At 30.8% G+C, this 21,018-nt stretch overlaps 1 protein-coding gene across 1 annotated transcript; it reads left to right on the top strand.

Moving 5' to 3' along the window:
• The first annotated feature begins 4,262 nt into the window (after nt 1–4,262).
• On the top strand, nt 4,263–21,004 carry LOC111703681 (monocarboxylate transporter 9). The gene is made up of 13 exons (XM_023475715.1): nt 4,263–4,399; nt 5,047–5,129; nt 5,769–5,866; nt 6,795–6,873; nt 8,199–8,284; nt 8,629–8,719; nt 10,900–10,977; nt 12,273–12,370; nt 17,370–17,472; nt 17,882–17,952; nt 18,412–18,529; nt 20,363–20,450; nt 20,949–21,004. Exons 1-13 carry the CDS (start codon nt 4,294–4,296, stop codon nt 21,002–21,004), a joined length of 1,155 nt encoding a protein of 384 aa, XP_023331483.1. The 5' UTR covers nt 4,263–4,293.
• Nucleotides 21,005–21,018: the final 14 nt, after the last annotated feature.

The raw sequence follows: 21,018 nt of genomic DNA, 5'->3' as shown, positions 1-21,018 counted from the left end.
TTAGTGTTATACATTTTAATATACTAGGCCTTTAGGGCGCATCGCCCTCATCTTCTTTTTCAACTTTTAATTGTGGCTTTATCTGTGAGCATCTTCTCTTTGTACAGTGTACAAATTTAATTTTTTTTAAAAATTTCATAATATTTTTTTTTGCCTCATCGGTACGGCCGTTTTGATGTTTATTGGATACAAACAAACAGACACCCAGACAAGCTAAATTTATGTATAGAAGTAGAAGTTTTGAGTAACAAAATTATATGCAGAAAACCTAATAAAGATTGTAATACAATCAATCCTTGTTTAATTATAAAAAGGCCTTCTCTCTTTTAAAAATTGATCATCTTAGAATTATGTATTTTCTTTTTAAAGGCAGTGACCGGCAATGTATGGTGGTTGAAGTGAGATTGCAGTATTTCACAGAAATTCTTGAGGATTCATTTGAGACATATAAAACGTTTTAATGATTTGTAATTACTGAGTTTGAGCGAAAAGTCCACGTTCAAAATCATCTTTTCGGGTGGGTACGTTTGGAGGAATCGATTTTTGTTGAATTATTAAATAACGACGACAAAAAATGTAGCAAAAATTCTACATTAAAGGGAGTGTTCGCGAAAAATGAAAGGAGATTTAGGCTTAATGCGATAAAAGAGCGCTTTTGATCGCTACTAATCTTACTTCTATATGTTGCGTCTATAAGGAGAAAATTGTTAAAGATAGTTTATATTTTATAATATTTTTTAATTGATTTGTTTGTTTCTCTTGTCGCTTGCGCAACTATCTAAGAATGCCGCACACCACTCACAATTTTCGAAATCCGTTGAAAACGTTTTCTAAAAAAGTAAAATATTATAAAATATAAACTATATACAAATGTGGCGAAAGATAATCGATGACTATAGGTTGTACTATCTAAATGATTTGTTTGAAATTAAATTGATTTTTTACGATCTAAGTAGTATGTTGCAATTTTCTCAATTTGTATGGCCGCTAAGTTATTCGGTATGAGACATCTTTAACAATTTTCTCCTTATAGACGCAACAGATAGAAGTAAAATTAGTAGCGATCAAAAGCGCTTTTTTATCGCATTAAGCCTATACCCCCCTTTCATTTTTCGCGAACACTCCCTTTAAGCTAATTAGTTGTTTGAATCCTAAAGAATTTGTCCACAATACTCAGTTCAACTACCATACATAGCCGGTCACTCCCTTTAATATGAAACCATATTGTCCTCACAAAATTGTTTTTTTTTAAATCTCAAATTGCAAATGAATAGAACGAAAAGTTCAAGTTTTCTTTGATTTGATGCTGAAAAGTACCAAAACAAATAATTTTTTAAATTTTATTAATTTTAAGGTTTTCTTCCTTCCTAAAATAACAGACACCAGTATTCATTGAAAATAAAAGTCTAAAATGACAATTAATCATGTCTTGTTTTTATTAAATAGACAAATTGGTTTTAAGATAATCTTGATTTTTTAGGACCTAAGTCTGGGTATGTTTTTTTATCAGAGTGCATGACATCTGCTAGAAAGGGTACAAAAAATGTTTTGCCAAAAATCATCTCCCTCCCCCTCATCCCACCAAAACGTATCTCTTATATGGTAATCAATTTTGGCTAATTTTGAAACACTTTTCGTAGTTTAATATTACGTCCAAAATTTTATAGTTTTCAGTTTTCAATATAACATTAATGAACTGTATAAAGTTTTAATGGACTGCTTAAAAAGTTGAAAAGGGGGTTTGCAATAAACCTAACATAAAAATTGTATTCTTTTAAAACAGATTTAAAGAAATGAACTCAGTGCTTCTAGATGACGACACAATTTTTTTTAACCTGTTTAACCCAATATCTGATTTCAATTGTTTGTCATTTTTAGATTTTAATGTTTCAAGCAAATCTTCTTTGGGTTGGTTTGGAACGAATTTGAGAGACAACATTGTACAATTAATCCTAAACAGACATCTCCGGACAATTATTGATTTCATTCAATAATTGTCAAATCTACTAAGCAACGAACAGAAATTCAGATAAAAATTGTACTGAATTAATTTGTTATTTAAAATGGGATTGTCGTTTTAACTGGAAGGAACTGTAAGTGTAATGATGGTAATGCCCAATTCACAACGGTACCTTGTAATCTTTTTATGATCAAGTATACAGAAGAATTCTTCTCTACAAAAGTGACAATTGTGCATCTCTCCTACCGGAAAACATATCGGGATTATCATAATTTAACCTTTTGAATCGATCATTTTAGCCATTTTTTTAAGTACAGGGTTCCTTGAAATTACGCTTACATAAATCTACTAATAAATACGTTTACCCTTTAAACCTTGATCTGAACCAATATAACATTTTTACCTCTTTCTCTTACAATTTATTTTTTTTTTCAATTGTGGCTCTTTATATAAAGGGACTTGCCAATTTAAGCATACACGGCCTTTTCCGCAATCTTGATCACATAAAGGTTTAAATGGTTAATCACAATGACAATTTCTTGAACTAATCGTTTTTCCAATTCGAAGTATTAATTGAAAGGATTTGAGTCATTTCCACAAACTCAGAATTTCTAATCCCTATATCTTTGCAACCCAATGCCGTAGACCTTAGATATTTCAAACATGAATTCTGGTAGATCAAATAATCTAAGTTTGAAATATCAAAGGTTTGCACCATCAAGTTGCTAAGATATAAGGATTAGAAAATTTGAGTGTGTGACAAAGACTCATTTCCTTTAGAAGAAATGAAGAAATGATAATAAATTATTCGAAATTTAAAATAGTTAAGCACTTTTACGTTTTTGCGTTAAAAAAAGAATATTCGTTGAATTCTCACCTATTTGTTAATTTATGAAGTTTTGTGAGAAAACATTTTCACGTAGTTTATTAACACAACAGACAGCTAACACTTTCAACAGGATACTTTACTTTTGCATTTCCTATATCGATCTGTATTCAAATTTAATTTAAAAACTTCGTTCACATAAACTTTAAGGGAATTCCCATGAAATTAAAAAGAGTTTGTGTATACTTAAAAGTGTTCATATGTTCATAATCAAAAGGGGAGCGTTCACATGTATTTTAAAGGACGCGTACAATGTACATAAAGTTAATATGCCCAGCTACAGTGGGTTCCTTCAGTATATGATTTAATGACCAGGAGTTCACATTTAAAGGAGTTCACAGTCTTGTGTTCTTTATAAGATTTTATATTTCATGTACACTCATTTTGGGTCTCCCCCCACCAATATTTTGCCCTTGGAGTTGAGATAGGGGGGTCTGATAGACTTTTGACTTTAATGGTTTAGGTGTTACTTCTAGGGGTCGAGGTTTTAAAAAATGTGTTGAAAAATATAGATATAACAAATTTTAAAAATATCGAAAAAAACAATTATGGACGGTATTTTCCGGCTCCATGAGCATCTTTTAATACAAATACTGAAAAGTAAAAAAAAAACATTCTTCTTATAATTTTCAAATGCTAAATAGTTATTGCGGTCACGGTATTTTGACCTATGAGCCTGGAATTCGGTTAAAATTATACCTGCTGGGGAGAGTCCAATTTAAAAAAAAGCACCCTGATTCCTACATGTATGTGATCATCTAAATATTTACATGATACATCAAATATTTATGGCCGGGGGGCAATATCAAACATAAACGGGTCAATCATAGTTACAGTTACAGAGGTCTAGACGCATTTGAAAATTTTGCATGAAACATGAAGACCCGGCCAACTTTTAAGCTACAAAAACCACTTTACTATTTCAGCCCTGGATATAAAGATTTCAACGCGCTTGATTCTAGCTTCAGCTTAGAGGAAGTATTTGGCAAAATTCTATAGATTGATTGATCGTTGTTTACCCTTTAGCCTTCTTTATACATAAAAAGCTTGGAAACCCAGCTTTACGTACCTGCGAACTATACTTGCCCCAAAAATGTTAACCCACCGAACTTAAAATCTATAAACCCAACTAAGAACATTCTTATGGTTTTTACGAGTTCCTCAATCAAAAGCACTTTGCTCAATTTCGTTTCTTAAAAAATGAGCTTGCGTATATCAATTATTTTGTGCTTCTGATAAAGAATTTAAATTTTAACGCGCCAATTTTCTTTAAAAATAAAGAAAATACAATGTTCAATGGTTTACGTACACTATAATTTTTTAGTTCCCTTTACTTCAGATTAAACTTTTTAAGCATAAATCGGAAAAATTTCATCTTGAAATAGTTTGATAATTTGTTTCGTGATTTTCAGAATTATGTGAAAGTTTTTGAAAATTCTGTTTAAAAATGCGGGACAACTGCAAGAAATGTAAGATTAAGCGGTATGACAGCAGTAGAAGCTGCCAAAGTAGCTCTGTAGCAACAGCTGTCACCTCTTTGTCTGTCAGCAAAGGTTAGAATTCTTCGAAAAATGTGAATAATCTTCTGAAATAAAACGAGACATTTTTAATTCAGACACTGAAAAACAATATCAACATATAAATTTCTATACAACGTCCTACCCATCTAATAGCAACAGTACCTACTTTTAACTACTTTCCCACCTCCCTACCTAAGTACCCGCCTACCTAACTTTTACCTATCTACCTGTTACCTACCTCCCTATCTACCTACCTATATTTCTATCTACCTTCCTAACAACCAACCTACTTACCTAACTACCTATCCACGTACCTATCTACTTAGCTGCCTATCTACTTACCTATCTATCTATCTATCTATCTATCTATCTATCTATCTATCTATCTATCTATCTATCTATCTATCTATCTATCTATCAATCTATCTATCTATCTATCTATCTATCTATCTATCAATCTATCTATCTATCTATCTATCTATCTATCTATCTATCTATCTATCTATCTATCTATCCTCCTAACAGCCTAACTACCTGCATACCTACTTTTATGCCTACCTACCTACCTACCTACTATACCTACCTACCTACCTACCTACCTACCTACCTATCTACCTACCTACCTACCCACCCACCTACCTACCTATATGCCTACCTACCTAACTACCTTTCCTATCTAGGTCCTGATGAGCCTGATGACCAAGTTGACCAACTGGATGGCCTTAAATTTCTGGCTGAGAGGGATATGCGTTCTTTGCACAGAGTAAGTCAGTGTTATAGTTTAAAACTTTATATGTATTCATGTACCAGATCAAAATGTATTCATGTACCAGATCAAAATGTATTTATCTACCAGATCAAAATGTATTCATGTACCAGATCAAAATGTATTCATGTACCAGATCAAAATATATTCATGTACCAAATCAAAATGCATTCATGTACTAGATCAAAATGTATTCATGTACCAGATCAAAATGTATTCATGTACCAGATCAAAATGTATTCATGTACTAGATCAAAATGTATTCATGTACCAGATCAAAATGTATTCATGTACCAGATCAAAATGATCAAAAAAAATGTAAGAAAGTCACGTGAAGACATTTTCTGGATGTAAAAGTTTTAATTTAGTCCTAAATTTAATTTCAAACTTTTTACAAATTGTCATTTTTAGTTTCAAAATTTGTAAAAACTGTTTATAGAGAGACTGCAACGATGTTCAGACACAATTCCATAAATGATGTATTTACAGTGAGTATATATATATATATAACTAGGCTTTTAGAGCCCTTCTCGCCCATTTTCTATTTCAATTGTGAACATTTTTTCTTTGTATAGAACTATTTGCTAAAACTAATTGATTTTGATTATCACAAAAAATATATTAAATTTTGTTTAGCACATTCCGGCTCTTGGACGAAAAGATGTTCAGTTTTCGGCAATTCGTCAGCATTTTTACCCAGAAGGGGGCTGGGGGTGGGTGGTTGTATTCTGCAGGTATAGCTTCCCTTTCTAAGATCACATTAATAAAGTAACTGTCGAATGTCCATTTTAAAAGCTTAATACGTACAATTGTCAAACCTTTATTATCCTTTCTAAGTATCGTATCGTTTACTTTAAATACAAAAAAATAGAAAAATTCTGACACTTTCAATCCTTTCCTCTGCTGCATCAATAAACAAGTAACTAAACAACTAGAACAGGCCAATTGACAATTCCATTGAAACCTTTCAATCCTTTCCTCTGCTGCATCAATAAACAAGTAACTAAATAACTAGGACAGGCCAATTGACAATTCCATTGAAACCTTTCAATCCTTTCCTCTGCTGCATCAATAAACAAGTAACTAAATAACTAGGACAGGCCAATTGACAATTCCATTGAAACCTTTCGATCCTTTCCTCTGCTGCATCAATAAACAAGTAACTAAACAACTAGAACAGGCCAATTGAAAATTCCATTGAAATAATTTTTTCAAATTTTTAGTAAATTTTAAAACCAAGCAAATTATATTATTATGTTGCTGCCATCAAAGTCAACCTGTAATTTTTGCTTTATTCTTTTCAAAAATAACCACCAAAATTCACACTGACCCTAGAATTTAAATACATTGCATAAAAATACAATGTTAGATTTATTTTTGAAACTGAAAAAGTAATTTATAATGTGTCAAAATAAGTTTTAGATAAAGGATTAAAATTTTAAAGATTCAAAATAAAAGAAATAAGTTTCTGCCACAAACTCCAGTTTTTCAATTCCTATTTATTTTCAATCCGGTCTCGCAGGTGAACTCTGCCAGATCAAGTATTAAGTTTTAAATATGAAAGGTTTACACCATCAGGTTGCAAAGATACACGGATTAGAAAGGTTGAGTTTGTGGCAAGAACTCAGTTTCTTTAACAAAAACATAACGTTTACCATTAAGTTTCCTTGCTCACTGTTTGACAAGTGGTAACCTACTGGCCGGGGGAGCAATTGCTCTTCAACTACAGAACAATTTCAAGGTAAACAGTTTCGATACCAATTAAGTCATGTCAAACCATAGTAAAAGCATGACAGATTGAAATCTTATGTAATTTTTTAATCATGACTGCTTTTACTGGAAAGCTATTCAAAAGAACAAAATGTTTTTAATGAAACCGGATAAATTTGCGTTTCTCATACATTTGCATTAAATTAAAACTGAAGGTTCAAAGATCACTAAGTCGTGCAAAGTCGCATAAATTCGATCTTCTCCTTCTCGCTAGTTCCTAGTGAAATCCATGATCTTCAATTCCGGTGTATAAACCTTTGATATTTTTTACGTTAACACCAATCTGATTTAGCAGAATGTACACTGTACAGTTTAAAGCATTAAAGATCTAAGACATCAGGTTGCATGTTTGAAGGATTAAAAAATTGTAACTTTGGGGGAATAATCATTTATGGTTTTATCTTCTTTTTAATATTTTCTTGATTTTTTTCTCAGCTGATTACCAAAGCTTAAAACAGCTGGATCAATATAGAAAACATCCTTTGAATAATTTAAAAATCACATTTAAAAAATTTTGAAAATTGACACACCTCATTGAAAATGGGGCTTCCCTTTAAATCTAGAAATTCATTTAATTACATTTTTTAGTGTTAGCTACACCTTAAATTCAATCTCTCAAGTCAAATAAAATTACTTTCATGCTCTGTTTAATTCTTTTATAGACTGGATAAATAACTGGAAACACTGGATATAATAAAACTTCATTGGCTGAATATATAACTGTATAGACTGGATATAGAACTGTAAACACTGGATATATTACGCNTGAATATATAACTGTATAGACTAGATATATAACTGGAAACACTGGATATATTACACCTTAGTTGACTGGATAACTGTATAGACTAGATATATAACTTGAAACACTGGATATATTACAACTTAGTTGACTGAATATATAACTGTATAGCTTAGATATATAACTGGAAACATTGGATATATTACAACTTAGTTGACTGAATATATAACTGGAAACACTGGATATATTATAACTTAGTTGACTGAATATATAACTGTATGGACTAGATATATATCTGTATAGACTGGATATTTATAGAAATATATACTGGATTTATATTGTATAGACTGGAGTTATTTATATATGGACTGGATATATAATTAATTAACAGATCGGGATTAAGGATATCACATTCTAAAGTTTCCAGCTCTGGATATATAAATATTTAAAGTGGATATATGGATATTTAGAGTGGATATACGCATATTTAGACTGGATATATGCATATTTAGAGTGGATATATGCTTATTTAGACTGGATATATGCATATTTAGACTGGATATATGACTGGTGTATGGGCTCCTCTAGTTGCCTGGGTAATAAGTTTAGCAGTAGCTCCCTTGGTTACCCATATATGCAGGTAATAATACAGATTATATTAAACAATAAACAAACCAATTAAGTTTGGAACGAAATTAATTTGGATTTCCAATGCTAAAGGGACTGTAAGCGTAATTTCAAGTGACTCTCCGTGCAGAGATGGCAATTCTCGATTTTATATTTACCCTTTAAATATAAAAGTGAAAGTTAAAATTTGTTTTTCTGACAAAAAAACGTTTAATTTTTAATGTTTGATGTATTGAAGTGATGACATTTGTTTTTGAAATAACTTTTTTATGTGTAAAATTAAAAGGAGTTACGAGATCGCAAAATCCTTATTTTTTTAATATATTTTGGCGCCATTGTACAATTAAAATTGTTTAGTCAGTATTCTGTTCGTCTGATAGCAGTGGTGGCTGGTCTAGTATTAAATATGGCATTTCTATTCGCGTCTTTTGGATCCCAGCTTCATCAGGTTAATTAGAGGCATTCAGGGACATTTTTAGGAATATTTAGGTACATTTTCAGGGCATTTTTAGGAATATTTTCAGGGTCAATCTCAGGGATATGTCATGGGTATTTAGGGGTATTTTCAGAAGTATTTTCAGGAAAATTTTCCAGGTAATTTTCAGGGGTATTTCACAGGTATTTAAGGGTATTTTCAGGTGTATCTTCAGGAGAATTTCAGGTGTTTTTCAGGGGTATATTTAAGTGGTATTTTCAGGGGTATATTTAAGTGGTATTTTCAGGGGTATTTTCAAATACAAAATATTGTGTATTATTTTATGTTTTATTCTCTCTCTTTTTTCCTTTCTTTTTTTACATCTCGGATTGAAGGAATCTATGTATTTTATCCTGGAGTTTATTCCTTTATGTCTAAACTTTGGAATTGTTGAAATTGGTAAAACTCCGTTTTATTTGTTATGTTATTACAAGCAGTGCAATATTCAGAGTAATTTACAATGTTTTTAACACTTACAACTCTTGATATTGCAGGGGGTGTTACTATTAGGATTAAATTTACTGCAGGGCGTCCTAGGATTAGTTTATTCCAGGGTGTCGTAGGATTAGTTTACTCCAGAGTGTCGTAGGATTAGCTTACTGCAGGGTGCCCTAGGATTAGGTTTTACTCCAGGGTGTCCTAGGATTAGGTTTTACTCAGAGGGTGTCCCAGAATTAGGTTTTACTATTGGGGTGCAAGTATAAAATTACATTCAACCTGCTGATTAATATTAAAACCTACCATCGTCCCATCCCCCCCTTCCCTTACCTCATAACGTTTACAATATTCCATTTCTCTTGTTTATTCTCTACGGGAAGTGTTAGTTGGAAAGTTTTAAAAATTGTTTCATTTTTGATAAATATTTTATTTTTGATAAATGTGAAATGCGCAAAATTGTGGATATATAATTCCTTTGAGAAAATGATAAATATGTGGAATAAAATATCGTTTGTATTCAACTCAATGTCACATAATCATGTTTTTATACATATGATCATGAAGACCAGATTTAATAATTAGTAAGAATTAGTTAAACCGCTTTTCTTGAGCGACGGGTATAAAACACATGATGCTATGCTAGTTTATTTCACATTTTCTCTTGCAGTTTGTTTATACAATTTTGTTTGTTTCTTCATTTAAAAAGAAAAGTTCAGGAGAGATTTAGAATCTGATATCGAATGCTGATGAATTAAGACAGATACAGAATAAAATTAAAGATTCAATTTGATGGATTCACACTTATTAAGATAAATCTGGTGGATTATCGAGTAAGGGTTGCATACATTTATATATAAAACTAGCTATAGAGCCCGGCGTTGCCCGTGGAAAAAAATATGATTTAAAAAAAAAAATATTAAGATGAGAGAAGAAGAAGGAAANTTCAACATATGAGTTAAAAAGATATAGAGATTAGAAAACTGTTAAATAACTAAATTATACGGTATATATTTTGAAGTGATTTTAATTTGGGTAAATCAATGAATCACACTAAAATTTCTTCAATTTTTTGATAATCTATCTATATAATTAAACAAGTCATATTCGTATATATGTTCCTTATATAAAGCCGGCCAGACGGTTGGACCGAATGGGCTGAAATTTTTTGAGGGAACCCATGGGTACCCTGGGGGTAATAAAAGCTCAAAAAATCCTAATATTTGCATCTTCAAAATTTGTTTTCCCAATTCCACGGGCTCTTGAGTTAGTATTTTATAAAATCAAAACTTAATAATAGAATTAGAAAAATGAATACAAGCTCTCCAAAATGTGGTTCACTGGTTTACCGCATTTGAAAGAGAGAAAACTTAGAAGGTTAATAAAACTATAAGAAAGATATTCTTAATATCTCAATCAGTGTTGATTGAAAATTTTCTCTGTCTTTGCCAACCATTCAGTTTACCATTAAAGACTTTATCTAAAAAATTGGGAACCCAGCCTTGCCTGAAGTTTCCCCTATAACAAAAGCCCCGTTTTTAGACTTTAGACCTTGTGCCTTTCAAGATAAAAAAATATATTCCCGTGTATCTACCAAGTTCCACAAACAAACTGTGAGACAATTCGGTTCAGAAGTTCATGAATTATGATAAGACATCTAAACTAACAGAGATTACTACATTATATATAAAGAGAAAATACATTTTTTTTGTTATTAGGTTGTACTAAGCTACGGTGTACTGCTAGGAGCGGCATCCGGAACGGTGCGGGAAACCTGTAGTATAATGCTAGGACAGGTACAGTACAGCTAGACTAAAAAATCCATTACAACAAAACACAATTCTTCATCAAAGGGGATTTCTCAAAAAATCGGATAATTAGGAAACAACCGTTAGCTGTGAGTATACAATTCTCAATATTCCTATTAATATACATTTAGGAGTACTGTCCAATCTGGACTACCCAGTGTAGAGTCGACCCAGCTGCACGTTTTATGCAACAAATGTAACCTGGCAAGACACTATTTAGCATTGTACTTGAATATTTATAATTGTACTTGAATATTTAGAATTGTACTTGAATATCTAGAATTGTACTTGAATATTTAGAATTGTACTTGAATATTTAGAATTGTACTTGAATATTTAGAATTGTACTTGAATATTTATAATTGTACTTGAATATTTAGAATTGTACTTGAATATTTATAATTGTACTTGAATATTTATAATTGTAGTAGTAGCCTTAAAATTTTAAGGCTACTAATTTATCGTATTTAGTACTACGATATGCATACGCACATATATAAATGTGACCAAAACCCCATTACAGAAAAAAAAAATATTTAAATTTACATTTCTCCAACTCATATTTCATGTTGCATACAGGTTTTGCACTCAACATGTAAATATATAAATATTATGCAAAATATAAATCTAAATCATATTGTGCAAGGTATGAACCAGCATAGGGTAATTTTAAATAAAACTTTTCTAATAAAAAAGTGTCCAGGGATATTTGCGTTTTTTACTCCGTTTTTAAACAAAACAGATTTTTGTGAACGTTTTACAGTTTTATTTAAACCAAAAATGATTCTGCATAAAATTGTACTGAAAAAGCTAGTGTTAGAGTTAAAAATGGGCACAAATTCAAAAACTGGCTTTTTAGGATCCTGACCCATTTTGAGAGTAAAAGTAGATAATAAAAACTATAACTACCATTTTATTAAGCATGACGAGGACAACAATTCCAATTTAAATTTTCTGAAATCAAAATTAAAAAATAGGAGTTCTTTTTATATTAAAACCCTTGACCGTTTTCAAGACAATGTCAGGTTAGCGGATTTTATGAAAAAAAAAGTTCGTGGATTTTCAAACTTAATGAAAATCGAAATTTGTTGGAGGTTAATTTTTGAAATTTTGATCATCCATAAACCTTTTCTGGGGTCATGTACAAAATTTATACCGATTGGTTCAGCCGTTTTGACGTTTATTGGATACAAACTAGCAGACAGACAAACAGACTAACAAAGTATGATTAAGAACACATTGATATTAATCACGAAATTTTTAATAAATTCTATTTATTTTAGTACTTCAAGTCCCGACGGTTATTAGTTGAAGTATTCGTGAGCTGCGGATCCGGTTTAGGAGTCATAATCTTTAGTCTTTTATACAAAGAATCCATCAGGTAATGATAATAATAATAATAATAATAATATTAATAATAAGAATAATAAGAATAATAATAATAATAATAATGATAATAAAAATACCCTGTAAAACTTAAAGTTTAATGAGTAAAAATTTCTGAAAATTTACCGATTTTGGTTGCGCGTTCATACAAAATTTACTTTTGCGAATTTTTGCAGTGGAGAAAAGGACGGAATTTTTTTTCTGTTGAAAACAGAAAACAAATATATCTTCCTTTTAGTAGAGGTCCACTTGAAATAGAAGATTCTACCCCATTTAGTGTAGTTTCTTCTTGCAAATACATTTTCTTTCTTCATTTTATTTGTAAAAACCACTTCCCTTGACTTAATTCCAATAATGTATTGACTTTTTATTGATTCTACTCCTACACTTTACACTTTATAGTTCTCCTCTTATACTACTATCTACTCCTACACTTTACACTTTATAGTTCTCCTCTTATACTACTATCTACTCCTACACTTTACACTTTATAGTTCTCCTCTTATACTACTATCTACTCCTACACTTTACACTATATAGTTCTTCTCTTATACTACTATCTACTCCTACACTTTACACTATATAGTTCTCCTCTTATACTACTATCTACTACTCCTACACTTTACACTATATAGTTCTCCTCTTATACTACTATCTACTCCTACACTTTACACTATATAGTTCTCCTCTTATACTACTATCTACTCCTACACTTTACACTATATAGTAGGGTAGACATAAATTTTTAAATATTTCTTTCCAGTCATGCAACAAATAAATAAATAAAAAAAATTTGTATATACATATATTATAATATAATGCGCAACAAGGAAGACAGATCTGAATATATCTAGCTTTTGTGCATACCATGCACTTGGGTAGCCGAGACCCGCCGGTACAAATTAATATACGGGACAATTGCACTGTACCGGTAAATCCTTGTACCGGTTCGGATCATACAACCGTAGTACTGTAATGAGACTAGAAACCAGGCCCATATCTTTGATTACAAAACAAGTGTACTGCAGTTTCTGGGAGTAATGTAAACAAACTTACTGCTGATCAGACCAAGTTTTGGTTTATCCCTGCACCAGATCAAAACGAAAAATTTAACAACAAATATTCGATAAACTAATTTCTTGTTTAGGAATATATTTCCCAACAGAAACCATTGATGTAAGCCAATGTAGAATAGATTATTTGTTTATCAGTGTTATCTTTGATGTTTTTTTAGATGTATTTGCAGACTTCTTCAATTGCCATCTTTTCAATTTTTGAAAAGAAAACCTGTGACAGCGTTCCTAGGGAAAATTATGATTATTTTTTATCAAATAATAGTCTAAACCTGATTTTCTGCCAACCATTCCTTCTGGTGAACAAACAAATTTATAATTTTATTTAAAAATTATAAACCGCTAAAACGTCTGATTGGTATCATCAGATGAATCCTGAAATTGTTCTCTATTATACTTTACTCTTGGTTCATATACGTTACCTAGCCGGTCTCCCTTTAAAAATACTTCGGAAAGATTTCCAGGTTCTTTGAAATATTCACATGAGCAGAACATGTACTAGAGATCTAGAGTTAATATAGTTGAACTGAGAAGTTACCAAATATTTTCTAGAAGAATAATGATATGTCTAAAGTCTAAAGTTTAACAATTTAAAGGAATTGAGTCTTACTTCTCACCACAGCTATAATACGTCCGGTAAACTAAAACTACAACTTCTTGTCTCAATAGTGAACAAATTGACGGTGTTAAGGACGTCTGAATTCTAGCACGCATATATATATATATATAATAACAAATGTGGAAGAATTAATCGTTGATAAGTTTTTAATTCTAATAATACATATATGCTTTCCTGCAGTAGAAATGCACAAGGCCATTTTGTAACTAGAACCCACAACTAAAAAAAATTGTTTTTATAATGATAAAGAATGATATCTCTTATAGTTCCTGTAAAGAAAAAATTGGAATGAAATATGGTTTTCAAATCTTGGTTTTAGTTAATGGTTTTAATTTAGACCTCTCACTTCTCAAATATATGGTTCGTGATGTTAGCTTGAAACTATTTAAGTATTATTATTATGATTATTTTATTATTTATTAGAAAAATAATGTATTCTTCTTCTTCATCTTTATTATAATCCTTAAGTACACAAAATATGAATAAAACTATCATTTATTCTGCTGTTTCAAAGAAAATGCATAATGAATTCTATAAAATTGCAAATTATATTATGATGTTTAATTTTATATTACTCAACCATTTATTTTAAAAATAATTTTTAAAAATCCACTTTCAAATTGCAATTCGCAAGGAAGGTATTCAGTTTAAATTACAATTCTTTGATTTTTTAATAAAATAGTAAAATAGTAAAAATAAAAATTGTTTAGCCTCGAAACAACTTTTATTTACTTTATTTGTTGTGTGTCAATGTTTTTACAATAACTATGATGAGTTTTTAAAGAATATGTATAATATTAAACACTTGTTCATCCTTCAATGTCTACAGATAGAAATCATTATATGCATTTAAACAAACATTAAACCTATCTAGCTGAGGTTTTAAAGGCGGGGGGGGGGGGCGTCCAACATACTCCTCCCAAAAATGCTGGGCCCGTACAAGACAAACTTAAAAATCGGTGCACGTTAAACTAAAGTATATTGTACGAATAGATTGAAATCTCCTCGTATTGAAGAGCTATCGAGAAGAAGACAAATGCTTTGAATTTCCAATATAAAACCAGAATTGAAATCTTTTAAACGTTTTTGATATCCAAGAAAAAAGTAAAAAAATTTAACCAATCAGCGTGTCATGTTCAGATGTACTCTTTAACTTTTGAAAAACCGGTTTTGATTTCTAGTGTTGATGGTGTCATATCAATTGAACTAAACATCGGTTAAACGAACGTAAGTTTCGGATTAATGTTTATTAAGAATAACGTTCAAAATGACAATAGTCCTAAAATATGTTTTTTTCTTCATATTAACATGAATAAATTTATATTTGTTTAAATGATCTAAAAGACGACTTTAATTCAATTTGTATTAGTAGAAATATCCTAAAAGAGGATTAAGAAGAAAATCAAAAGTGTGTACATTGGATAATCAGATTAAGCGATCGTGATTAAGGATATCTCCTTTTAAAGTTTTCAGAGCTGAAAACTTTAGAATGGTGGATATCGGGATTAAGGCTTAATCCACTCTTTTTCTTAATCTCGAGAATAAATATTGCTTGTTTCTCCTCTCATTTTTAATCTCCAGATTAATTATCCGATCAGGATTAAGGATATCCCATTCTAAAGTTTTCAGCTCAGCTCAGATAAATTTGCTATCTCATATTTGAACGTGATATCAAAACTAGAGACGCTACTAGGTCACAAAGACGCACCAGAAATTTAGCATAAAATTGACCTTCGCCCTAGCTGTCTAGTTTGGAGGGGGGGTTAAGAGTGTACTGTTTACTCCATTGTTTAGAATATAAAGAAGTTTATTTTGTTTTGTTTCTTGTATCATTGTATATAATATATATGCAGATATAATGTATCATATCTGAGGGAAATACTATTCATTATGAAATAAATAATTGGCACAGAAGATGTGTGAAGGGGGGGGGGAGAGAAGCCCAATGGTTTTTGCCATAAAGTAAATATTTATTCTGCCTATATTTTTGCAACCTGATGGTTTAAATCTTTGATATTTAAAACTTGAATTATCTATCCCAAATAAACAGAATTCATAGTTTGTAATTTCAAAAGTCTACAACATAAAATATAAAATTATTTCTATATTTATTAATTATTATTCATAAAACTAAACAAATTATTAAAAACTAAAAAAAATAATTGCACTAATTATGCTAAATTTGTTCTCTAAACATAGAAATTAACCAAAACGAATTTTCTAAACAATGTGAAAAAAAGCTTTGGTAAATATCTTAGGTCAGAGTAAAATTAGGCATAACGTAATAACAACATACCTATCCAGTATCCAGCATTTAATTTTAAAAATAGAATTAACATTAAAAATTTCAGATTCTTAAAAGAAAAAAAACTTTATTATAATTTAGAAACCATTTCAACAATTCATGAATGTAAATAATTCATCAATCAGCAATTCAGCAAAAAACTGGAAAGAATTGTTCGAATGAGTAGTAGATGATGAAATGATTAAAGGGACCGTTCACTTATTTGGGTAATTTTAGGTAAACTAAACAGCCTATTCGCTCTTGATTGGTAATAGTCTTACTTTTAAAAGACAACTGTGGCCGGAGAAAAAGCCGATTTTTCGTTCAGAATTTGAGCGGAAACGGACGGTCCCTCTCTATAGACACTATTTGATGTTTTTTTTCAGTAACAGCAGCCCAATAACATTTAAATTTATTATATTTTAATGTCATGTGTTCGTTATTATGTACTAAAATATGAAAACTTTTGATATTTGAGTTACCAAGAAATTTACATTTTTCGCATTAAAACATGTAAAATGTGTATACAAAGACGACATCTCTCCGACATCAATTAATCATTACTCGTATTTAGGTTCGTAGATTTTGTAATTTTTTTCCCGCATGTTCACAACTTTTCATTTGTCATGCCGCGTTCAATTCAACTTTTTACACAGGCAATACACAATTTTGAATGCGATAAAATAGTTTTATTTTAGAAATAGAAAGTTAAAAAACAACAAAAATTAAAAAAATAATGAAATTAACAATTAACGATTAGATACTACAGTTTAATTTTATATTCGAAATTTATTTTGATCCACAGCATACTGAAAAAAACATCAATTAGTGTCTATAGAGAGGGACCGTCTCTTTGCGCTCGAATTCTGAACGAAAAATCGGCTTTTTCTCCGGCCACAGTTGTTTGTGAAAAGTAAGACTATTACTAATCAACAGCGAATATGCTGTTTAGTTTACCCTGAAATTACCCAAATAAGTGAACGGTCCCTTTAAGCATTCATAAATATTTTTTGCTTAGATTCCTTGGCTGGAGATTAGGTCTGCAATCTTTACAAGGTCTGTTCCTTGTTTCCTTCTTCCTTGGTTTGTTCTATAGATCAGCTAGCCTATACCATCCTCAGGAAAAAGCATCTATCTATCTATATCCCAGTCAAGGTTGATGTATGCTCAGAATTACAAAAAATTGTCACAAACAAATTTTTTAATCCATGAAAAAATTTTAAATCCGAACTTTTGTTTTTGTTTTATCGAAGAGAAAAAATGCTAAACGATTGAGCAACAATAAAAAGTTAAAAAATGAGATGGGTACGAAGCGCACTGGGGGCCTATATAGTATTCTATTGGTGTTTAAAATTCTATTGGTGTTTAAATTAATAAATATAATAGCCGACAACTTTTACCGAACAAGTCTCAATATAAAGAAACAATTTTGTAATTGAATTTTTTTGGCTAATTCAATAGTAAGAATTTAAGGGATTTAGAAAGAAAAACTTAATAAATAAGTTTATTTGAATATGCTTTCACGTCTAGAGGGACGCTATCTCCCATATCAAACATCAGAAAGAGAAAGTAAAATCAAAATCATTTAACAAAGAAAAAAGGTTAGAATATTGATTATTCATAAATATTAATAATTCATAAAAAAACATATCAAAACATATCAAGGGGATAGAATAGGGATATTAAGGGTTTGAAATGGGCATCGTCTTTGTGAACGAACGATTTTTTTTGTGAAAAAAGATGTCGTTTAGAAAAGAAATTAAAGATGGATGAACGACAATTGTTCATTGAGAAAACAAACAAAATAAGTTGGAAAATGAACGATAATTTTGAGAACGAACAAAATCAATTTTTTTAACGATTGCAGAGGACCGAACAAAATGGGCCTTTCATGAATGATGAATGAACAAAATGGATAAAAAGCGAATGCGCCATCTATATTTAGGGGTGTACTAGACATGTCAAAGGGTTTACTAGAAGACAATGACTCACTAGAAACAAATCGCGTTACGAAATTGTGTTACAAAATCGCGTTACAAAACTATCATTTATTGTTTCAGTGAGCGGAAGAAGATGCGCTTGATAAATCTATCCTTGATCCTTGAACCTAATATCAGGATATATCTGGCCTCTATGACTCTTTCTGCAGGAGGAATATATACACCTGTTTTCATCATGGTAAGTTAAGAGACTACTTGGCGGTATCTTATATGACCCTTTTGTTGCCTAATTTAATTCAATTTGTCTAGGGAATCCGTTGCGCGGAATTGTGCGCAACTGTACGAAATTGCGCGCTATTGTTCTAGTATTGCGCTGAATTGTGCGCAAGTAAAATCCCTTCACAAAAATAAAAAAATGGTGGGTTATCTGTGAAGACTTTTGGATCGAAGCACCAAAGACGTTTCCAGAATCTCTAGCAACTCTAAACTCTTACGATGGATAAGCGACTATAAATATCTTACTTCATGCATGAAGTAGGAGTTTTGAACATCGATTTTGCGCTCAAACTAAGGATTTACAGATCTTTAAAAAGTTTAATATGTCTCAAATGAATCCGGAAGACGTTTTCCACAACACTGTATACTCAGTTCATCTACCATACATAGCTGGTTACGTTTTGCTATTTCTTATTCTTTACACCATAGAGAAAGACCACAAATCTTGATACCAGCATCTTTTAATTAAGCACTATATTAATTAAATACTAATCATAAAAAGATTTTATTATTTTAAATGAATTTCCTTAACCCTATCTCTGCTGGGGTACTTGAAAACCAATTTGACCCCCCTCTAAATCCCATGTTTGATGTCCAAATATGACAAATGATACATCATTGGAAAGTTCTTGTGCTCTACTATTAGAATCTACAAAAAAATTGGCAAATTTATTATTTAATTATGAAAAATTATACATTTTATACAATTTTATACAATTTGTACATTTTAAATAACCTGATTTTTAATCAAGAAAAACTAAAAATGTGTAAATTTCCTTTGACAGGTTGTTTGCAAAAAATTTGCAATTTTTTTTCGCAAAACTTGTGCAATTCGTTTTCTTATGTCAAAGGCTTTCAAAAAAGCTAAATTTTATCAAAATCTGACAAGTGGAAGTGGGTCAAAACAAAGCTTTAGTTTGTTACAGGAAAAATCTGTCATTCAGGCAGTGTGCCTGAGGACTCAGGCATTTATCAATAAAGCCCGGTTTTAGGCCTAAAGGGAGGGCTTTGGTTATGTAGCAAAAGTCATAAAATTTCAACAGCCTCAGATAAATACTTTTTGAGTTATGCAAAAAAAACTACAGGGGGGGGTCAAAATCCCCCCCCCCCCCAGCAGGAATAGGGTTAAATTAAACAAATTTTCCAGATGGCTATTTATAAAAAAAAATTTATTGATAAATGCTTTTAAATACGGGTACTAAAGTGATATTTATAATATTGACAAAATCTTTTTTATAAAAACAGTAAAATATTACGCGTGATGTATTTAATGAACATTATTCAATGATTTTAAGTACATAAATAATAATAAAATAACAATAATTCTAGTAGGTTCAAGTTTCAAAATAAATAAAAAAAGTTTAAATAATTTGTTTTGGTTATAATCCATATATTTCAGTCTTATATTCTAGTTAAATAGTTACAGTAAATTACACAAAATGAAGATTATTAAAGGGACTGTAAGCGTAATTTCACGACAGTACCTTGAACAAATTTAATTGATTAAGCTGTTGATTGCAAGCTGTTGATTGCAAGCTGTTGATTGCAAGCTGTTTATTGCAAGCTGTTGATTGCAAGCTGTTTATTGCAAGCTGTTGATTGCAAGCTGTTGATTGCAAGCTGTTGATTGCAAGCTGTTTTACATTTCAAAAATTTTAATAATTACTTTCTAGAAGTGGCAGAATATAAATATTCAAATTCAAATTATCAAAAATTTATTTTAAAAACATTATCCTCTTAATCTTATTTTCCTGTTCAAGCCTTTTTAAAAAAGTTCTATATTTCCAATTTTTAGCCTTTGCACCTGACAGGAGAGGGAGAGATGGAGCATTTTCCACTTCTAGGAGTTTGGTTGGGTTTATCCATGCTAGTTGGATCTTTAGGTGGGTTCATTAATATATAGTTTGGTTGGGTTTATCCATGCTAGTTGGAAAATTTAGGTGGGTTCATTAATATATAGTTTGGTTGGGTTTATCCATGCTAGTTTGATCTTTAGGTGGGTTCATTAATATATAGTTTGGTTGGGTTTATCCATGTTTAGGTGGGTTCATTAATATATAGTTTGGTTGGGTTTATCCATGCTAGTTGGATCTTTAGGTGGGTTCATTAATATATGATTTGGTTGGGTTTATCCATGCTAGTTGGATCTTTATGTGGGTTCATGAATATATTATTTGGTTGGGTTTATCCATGCTAGTTGGATCTTTAGGAGGATTCATTAATATATAGTTTGGTTGGGTTTATCCATGCAAGTTGGATCTTCAGGTGGGCTCATTAATATATAGTTTAGTTGGGTTTATCCATGCTAGTTGAATCTTTAGGTGGGTTAATTAATATATTATTTGGTTGGGGTTATCCATGCTACTTGGTTATCTATTTAGGTGGGTTCATTAATATATCATTTGGTTGGGTTTATCCATGCTACTTGGATCTTTAGGTGGGTTCATTAAT

Source organism: Eurytemora carolleeae, unplaced genomic scaffold, assembly GCF_000591075.1.
Source record: "Eurytemora carolleeae unplaced genomic scaffold, Eaff_2.0 scaffold525, whole genome shotgun sequence".
Classification (NCBI taxonomy): domain Eukaryota; kingdom Metazoa; phylum Arthropoda; class Copepoda; order Calanoida; family Temoridae; genus Eurytemora; species Eurytemora carolleeae.
The sequence above is the reverse complement of the archived record's forward strand: the minus strand, read 5'-3'. Positions and strand labels throughout refer to the sequence as shown.